General features: G+C 34.2%; 1 protein-coding gene across 1 annotated transcript; it reads left to right on the plus strand.

The window, feature by feature from the left end:
* Positions 1–119: 119 nt before the first annotated feature.
* LOC138187111 (transcription initiation factor TFIID subunit 11-like) lies at positions 120–5,584 on the plus strand. Its single transcript, XM_069127593.1, has 2 exons — positions 120–149; positions 1,329–5,584. The coding sequence occupies exons 1-2, from the start codon at positions 120–122 to the stop codon at positions 1,584–1,586; spliced, it is 288 nt and encodes a 95-aa protein (XP_068983694.1). The 3' UTR covers positions 1,587–5,584.
* The last annotated feature ends 2,514 nt before the right edge of the window (positions 5,585–8,098 follow it).

An 8,098-nucleotide genomic window follows, 5' to 3' on the forward strand; every position in this document is an offset into this window, starting at 1 on the left:
GGAAGAAGGGGTGAATGACGACGATGACGGTTATTGGACGGTTGACAAACGAACAATATATATCAGTAACAAACCTAAGACAGGAAAAAGAAATAATTAGGCAAGATAATAGAAGTATAATGACGAACTTTGGAGGATCTGAGGAGAGAGTGAGTGTTTAAAGAACGAGTGCAAGATTGCGAGAGTGATAGCGAGAGAAAGAGAGCGAGAGAGGAACAGAAGAATAAAGTAAACCACTATAGCTTGATCAAGAACGTTCATTCAAATTTTATATATATATATATATATATATATATATATAAAATATATTATATATATATATATATATATAATATGCATATATTGTATAATATATATATATATATATTGTATATATATTATATAATATATATTTGTAATTTAGAACAGCGTGGTCAGGCTACTTTAGATACTGACCCTATTATTAAACGATACACACGCCATTGTGGCAGCTATGCACTTGTTTAGCTGCACTAGAATAAAGAAAAAAAAAGAAGGAGAAATGGAGGAAGTGAAGCAACTGACGCAAAGGACACACCGACAGTGAGAAATCCACCCCTTCGCGCGAACAGTTCGAATTTCTGCTGTATTGTCGATGATTATTATTATTATTATTCCTGGTGAATTTTTACCTTAGTACGGAACGCGTTAAGACGGGTGTTTCATACGAAGCAAATCGGTGTGACAAATCGTTGCGACAAATCCGGCTTGATGCGACGCGGAGTAAAAAATGTCACTCTCGACGTGTCAGCATCGTTAGTAGTGACACGGGAACGATTTTTACATCGTGAAGCGATCTTACGAACTAATTCGCCGGCTAACACGTAGTGAACTTCTGCGAATGAACGCGACGGTAAATGAGAAACAAAGAGGGACGTGGATGAATAGGAAGAAAAGAAAGGAAGAATGCAGCAAGTATGAATCTACTTTAACGAAGAGAGAAAAACCGTAGTGATCCGTTCTATTTATTTAGCGCCTAATTTATTCCGTATCGATCGTTTCGTTGGCAAGGAAAGAAGATATATAAAAATAATATGATGATATATTTATATATATATGAATACATAGACACGTATGCGTGAGAGAAGTCCCCCCTCCCCCCACCCCCTCCTAAGTATTTCGGAATTAAGAGAAAAGGAAAAGCTGGGGGAATACAGAAAAAATGTATGAACGTATATTTTTTTGTCCTTTTTTTCTCTTGCGATAATTAGAAAGTAACTCTTAAGTAGTGATTAAATTAACGGTGATGACTATAAGATTGCTATAATATACATATTTGTGAAGTACGAAATGGCGATTGATTATAATACTATGATGATGATGATGATGATGATGATGGTGATGACGATGGTGATGATGATGATGATGATGATGATGATGATGATGATGATGACGACGACGACGATGATGATGATAATGATGATGGTGATGATGATGACGATGAAGAAGACAGTTATGGTTATGATTATAATTACGATCATTATTATATTATTGCTGCTATTACTGCTATTACGAATGACTGCGAGCACAGTTTTTATTGTCTTATAAACGTAAACGGATTAATGTAGCGGAGTTGTTTGCTTTTTTTTTTCTTTCTTTTTTTTTCTAAACGCCTGATAAATTATTATTCTCGCACGTAATTATACGAGACATTCCACACTGATTTCTTCTTGTTCTGTGTTGTTTCTCTCTTTTTATCATCGCTATTTTTTCTATTTCTCTCATTCTTTCTTCTTCTCTCCTCTCATTTGTTCTCTTTTACGTCGGGAACGAAAGAACATGGAATAACCGAGAGAGAATTGCGGAAGTAAAAGCACTTATGAACCGATACACTGTGAAGAAACGATGATCTCGCGACGAAGTTCCACGTCCCACGCAGCACAACCAACGACAACGTCATTCCGTCAAAGCACTATTTCTGCTTCCCACGTGTACCACGCGTGGTATAAAAACTTTCTCTCTCTCTTTCTCTCTCTCTCTCTCTCTGTCTCTCTCTCTCTCTCTCTCTCTCTCTCTGTCTCTCTTACTTTCCTCCCGATTTATCGATTTTATAGACTTGAATCTAGAAAGACCCACGATATCTTATATTTGTCTCTGCTTTAATCCTTAACAGAGCGTAGATCTTTTTAAAGAAGATCGATTTCTTCACGATTGCGTGCGGTACCGCGAATTTCGATAGACGAATGAACGATGGAAGCTGGGCTGACCCAGGGATAAGTCGCGTGATCGATGAGGGGACTCGCCGAGAAGGGTCAGATCCTTCCAAGAGGGAATTAAGTACATCGTCCTCTTGTGTCGCTTTCCTCTTGGATCTTCCTGGAGCCACGAGAAAAATTATTCACGAGTGAAACAAAGAAGATATTCGTTCAAATTTATCGTTCATTTCTCGAGGGACTGACAAGGGACAGTAAGGATTGAAGATTTGTAGGATCGTTTTCACGAGACCAAGGTTCATGACTTGGAGTAACCCGATCGATTTTTATGCTTTGTGATTGTTGGATGGAGTTAAATCGAATTTGGTAGTCAATGGCAACTCAAATCATATTTGTCATGTGTTATCGTGTTTGTATTGATAATATTGACTTTGGAATATTATAACGATTCAACGATCCTTCGGTTTCCGCAAATTAAGATTCGTTTATACAGAAGAGCTGAGCTTGGAACGATTACTATACTACTTGAGATACTATCGTACTTAAATGATTGTCATCGATAGTTCAGCAAATGCTTGCTAAACATTCGTTAACAATTTTTAATGGCTTTTATTTAGCTTGCTTTTGTGTCTATTTGTCTGTCTTGGTGGAATTTTGTAAGCAACATTTCATCCACTTGCTGAATTTTTAAAGAAAAATAAAAAAGAATATATATAAATTTTAAAAATTAAGAAAATCATTTTTATTTAAAAATGTACTAAAAAAAGGAGGTAATTTTCTAAACCATGTACCGTGAAGTAATTGAATGTAATAATAGTATACAGGGAAATCTGTATATGTCGAGCACACGTGGTAATCATATGATAGGATATTACTCAATTGTTGAACTCATATTACTAAAAATAAGTACCTGGCGGACTCATTATGCATTTACGATACATCCTCTATTTGGCTAACATCTCTTTTGTTCTCTTGAATGAATTTTTTTCGATACAGAAATTCCTAACGAAGACAAGGAAGGAAATTCTCTACCGATTACAAGTTAAAAGTGAAAGAACATTTGACTCAAATCATGAATCCAAGATTTATCTCATCAATTACAGAGTCTTTGAAAGTGTTAAAATTGTGAAAACTTTGAAACTGAATTAATATCATCCTACCAAGTTTCTAGTAATATGAGTTTTAGTAATATGAGTTCAACAATTGAGCGATACAGATAATATATACAGGTTTTCCTGTATAGTATTATTACATTCAATTAGTTAACGATACCTGGTTAAGACAATTATTTTTTTCTTTTTAGTAGACTTTAAAATAAAAATTATTTCCCTTTCAATTTTTCAAATTTATGTATCTCTTTTACGATAAACTGCCTTTCAACTAATTCCGTCTTCGTTCAAGGGTTCTTACTATTTAAGACGAGCAAAGTATTTTTTATTTCTATATTTTCGGGCTCGTTAGTTTAGAAACAGATTTGGCTTACAATTCCTTTCATTTGTCCTTCAATATTTGTCGTATTTACCTTAATATCTCTCTTTAGTTAACTAATCGCTCATGTACTTAATCTAATCTACTCTATTTCTACTTTATTATTACTGAACTCTATCTTTGGTTCCGTTTGTCTGGCGAGCGAAATATCGACACTTATTTTTACCACTGGCTCAGATTTATTTAATAAGATATCAAGTGGATATCTTGTCAGTTCGAGGCATTTGGAAAATTTTGCATTGTGATTTTTAACGATTGTTCTTAAAGAAGAGAGTCTTCTCTTTTCTTATTACACTTCTATAATGCAATTGCCACTGCACCTAAATTTTTAACCAAAGATGTAGAGGATTACATCGACACTCGCACACTCAGGATTTTCGCCGTAAATGACTGATGTAACGAAACACTCGTCTCAAGCTTCGACAACGTGATCCTTTCAAGCTCAACAGATGTATAAATCAACGTTTGATCATTGAGCAAGATCATCCAAGGAATTTAAAGAAGACCTTCCTTGCCAGTGCACCTCGAGCAATGAAAAAGAAGTCGATACAGCGACGCGTTGTACTGTTTTCAATAACTTAAACGCGACTTTTCGCAAATCGGTTAACATCTTTTGACGAGAACAAAGCTAGCGGCAGCGAAAACGAACCACGATCTTTGCTGATCGATCGATGTCGACGTTCGCGTATCTCAGGTTTCACAAGAGGTTCAAGATCCGGTGATCAATTCGATCACCTTAACAAACTGCCATTTAACGTTACTAATTAAGCGATCGTAATGAATCAACGGACACACCATGTGCTATTATTCTCTGTATCGTGTCTAAAATCGCGTATATTCAGACTTGCAGACGTTGTCTGTAGATGTGTGTCTTCCCACAAGATTTCTGGATGTCTGATCTCACGCATTTTTCGAAGTTCTGGATAAAAGACGTGGACACGCAAAGTATTGTAATATACGACACACGATATAACAAATCGCGAAAAGTGTACACATATTGACTTCTATAGGAAGATCACAGGGGAAAATTATGATAAGTCATGTTTCTATCTTTTTTTTCTCCTTTTCTTTGCAAAGGAGTAATTTTCACTTGCTTTATCTTGCGTCTTTTCAGGCTATATTATTTATTTAAAATATATATTTACGAACATCTCAAACGAGAAAAATAATGTATACATATGTGACGATTGTATCTTTGTATCTTTTGCAATCATACTTGAATTAAAGAGAAACTAAACGTACACATATGTACAAGCATTCCTCGAGAGGGTAACATTCAATATACGCCAATCCCGAAACTGTCTTTTTATTTCGCTTTCAAAATTGAATAGGAATTTTCATCATCCTTTTGGAATATTCATCCATTGTCACGACATCAGTTACTCTTTTGGGTCGTTCTATACAAAACGTCCTGTATTTATTACACATTTTTAGAAGTTCTATATCTTTTATAGAAATTTGTATGCGGACACACGTTTGCAGACAATGTCTGTAACTCTATAAACGCCATAACATTCTTTTTCGCGAGTCAAAAAATCGCCAACAGACGAAAAAGGAAAGAAATAAGAAAAAAAAGAAGAAAATCACATTTTGCCTTGCCTTCGACAAGCACCAGTCGATCTTTAGCGATCGTTCGTGATGTCCATTTACCAATTTTTCTCGCGTCTCTTTTGAGAGAACAAGAAATGAAAAAAAAGAAAAAACGAAGGCCGCGCGACACTTTTCGAATTTCTACCCCTTCACTACCATCGCTCCAAACCCCGGTGCCCGATGAGTTTCGACTACATTTGTATAGTGCGCTTCTGCGACCGATCACGATTTTTGTTTCCTTTTAAAGTTAGAGTAACGTGTAATTCTTGGATTAATTGTAAAGTAACGTGATGTCATTACGAAGTACGAGGTTAAATAAATTATTTGAAAACGTTTCTTGTTGGTGTTTCTGCTTAACCAGAAACTGGACACACTGTGTGAGTGAAAACATCGTACATTTTTTCTCAGACGTTTTAAAGTATAATATAAAGTTGATGGAAAATTTATCAAGTCTTTTGAGAATTTCAAGAAATGAAACAAAGACAAAAGATGGCAACTATGTACTTATAATGGTAACATAGTGTGAAGCTTTAATTCTGGATATTTAGTAGAAAAATAGTAAGATTATGCCATTGAAAGGATTCTTTAAGATTATTACAGGACAGTTATTATCTCTTCTTTTTTCCGAATTTTCCAAGATATCCATCATTTCTTTAATACATATCTTTTTACGAAGATAAAATTAAAAATCTTTTTAAAATTACTTAATCGAGTGTACCTCGATAAATATTGACTCATCCCATAAGTAATATTTTGGCTTTCGTATTACTAGATCAAAATAAACAATTACCTTTTGGTAATTGATTAGTGATAAATTTTCTCGTATATTTTATAGTTCACTGTCTTCTTCTATGAAGTTTTCTATTTCAATGTTTTAGAACTCTGATAGTAACAACTCCCGTTGTTTCGAACTTAACTCTTAGAAAAACCGCATTATTTACGAAACGACCCAATATATTTTTAATATATTTATGAATCAAGTGCTACAAATATTGGTACATTTATTTAACGAAGTGATTATTAATTTGTTCTTGAAATCGTTGAACCGTATTTCGCATTACTTCCAACGTCAAACAACGTAATTGAGAAATTTGCCAGTCAACTGAAACGACGTACTGGGCTGTCTGATGCATCAATAGATTCACAAGAGTCATACAGGTCCCATTACGCAAAAAGACACGTTGCAACGTTCGTTAATATGTACGAAGCAATGAACTCGTCTCTCGAGGCACCTAGTCAACGCTAGAGGAATTGATCTGTGAATTAAAACGACTCGACTTCGCAAATAATAAGTTCTTTTGGTAATAATCAGAAATAATATGCAAAAATATACGAAATTACCAATGTAAATTGCTGGTTATGGTATTCAAATTTAAGGAATGATACGGATGTTTACTTAGGTTTTACTTAAAAATCTTGAAGTCTTTAATAAACATCTATAGTCTAGTATGAATAATTCTTGAAAATAATTTTCAAAATCCTTGCCAACAAATTTTTTATGGCGACTTTTAATATGTTTTTGTGACTTCTTTATTAGAAATGTACCTATTTTTATGAAAACGTGATAATGAAAGAAATAATCGCGGATTATCACAATTCAAGAAATGTCACTTTGAACAAAACTCCTCCGAATGACCAAAAAGTCCTTTACATTTGTAATAAAAAATAAGTGGAGCTAATCAATATAGGGAATAAAAAAAAAACACGTTTCAGACAATTTTTATTTAAAAATACGTCATGATATACACGGTATGTCATCAGTCATCTGTAATAATTTTGATATCGAATAACCATGTGACATACTATGCATGTCATCCCAATAAAATAACGCTTTGGTTAAAATTTTAAAAGGATGTACACGCAATAACTTCTTATTCGAATAAATTCTTATCCAAATAAATACTCAGTCCATTGGATTTATCCATCAGTGTCGAATAATATTTGATTTTTTGTTTTTATTCGTTATCCTTTATTCGAATAAAATTTTCCTCCACGCTAATAAAAACAAATAAGGGTTCCAAAGGAATTTTCGAGCATAGTGCATTTAATTTCCTATTAAAAACAAAGAATGAAGTCAAATGTTTGAAAGTATAAAACAGCGTCTGTGAACTTGTACAGAAGTCTATACCGGCAACTTCGCGTAAAATTTATCGCGAAGAAGCGACTAATTAACTCGGTAAACTTTCATGCACGCGAAAACGAGCAAAAGCTCTCGACGCAAAAGGGGGATCGATCACTTCCATTTTCCGGTTCGATTACGAACAAGGAAAAAAACATCGACTTTTCCCCTTTTCCTCTTTCTATAAAAAAAAAACTCCATCGTCCACGTTTTCTCCCGTTACTATGTTTATGTCGCTATAAAGGTGAACATGAGGTAAAAAATAAAAAATACCAACATTTTGTGCTTTTTTTTATATTACCATCAGTATAATGTGCATAAACACAGAGTAGGCGTGGCTGATTCTTTTCGTTCCCTTTTTTCCCCACGGTTCACTTTCCAAACAAGGTTATTAATTTTATACTGACCTCTCTGAAGAATAGACACAGTAACTGTAAGAAAAATTACTTCTTACAGACTAACTACAGAGAACGACAGAATTATATAGGAAAGAATTAAGAACCTAAAATAACGAATTATTAGAATAATTCGGATGGTGAGGGCTGGGTCAATTCTGACTCACGCAGGTACTGTATGGGCATTTCTTTCGAAAATAGAATCACGTAATGTTATTTTATCGAACTATATGGACAATTTTATTTTCTATGTGGATTTTTCTATCGCATAGAGTTGTCATGAAAAAAAAACCCTCTACCATACGTAATCGAATGTTCGTTTTATCATTATAAAA

Source organism: Bombus flavifrons, chromosome 14 (genome assembly GCF_040668555.2).
Source record: "Bombus flavifrons isolate JBK064 chromosome 14, iyBomFlav1_principal, whole genome shotgun sequence".
NCBI classification, from domain to species: domain Eukaryota; kingdom Metazoa; phylum Arthropoda; class Insecta; order Hymenoptera; family Apidae; genus Bombus; species Bombus flavifrons.

Coding starts and splice junctions, on each gene's coding strand:
- LOC138187111 (XM_069127593.1), top strand. CDS start 120: ATGACGAACTTTGGAGGATCTGAGGAGAGA. Junction 150..1,328: donor TTGGAGGATCTGAGGAGAGA/GTGAGTGTTTAA, acceptor TGATTATAATAC/TATGATGATGATGATGATGA.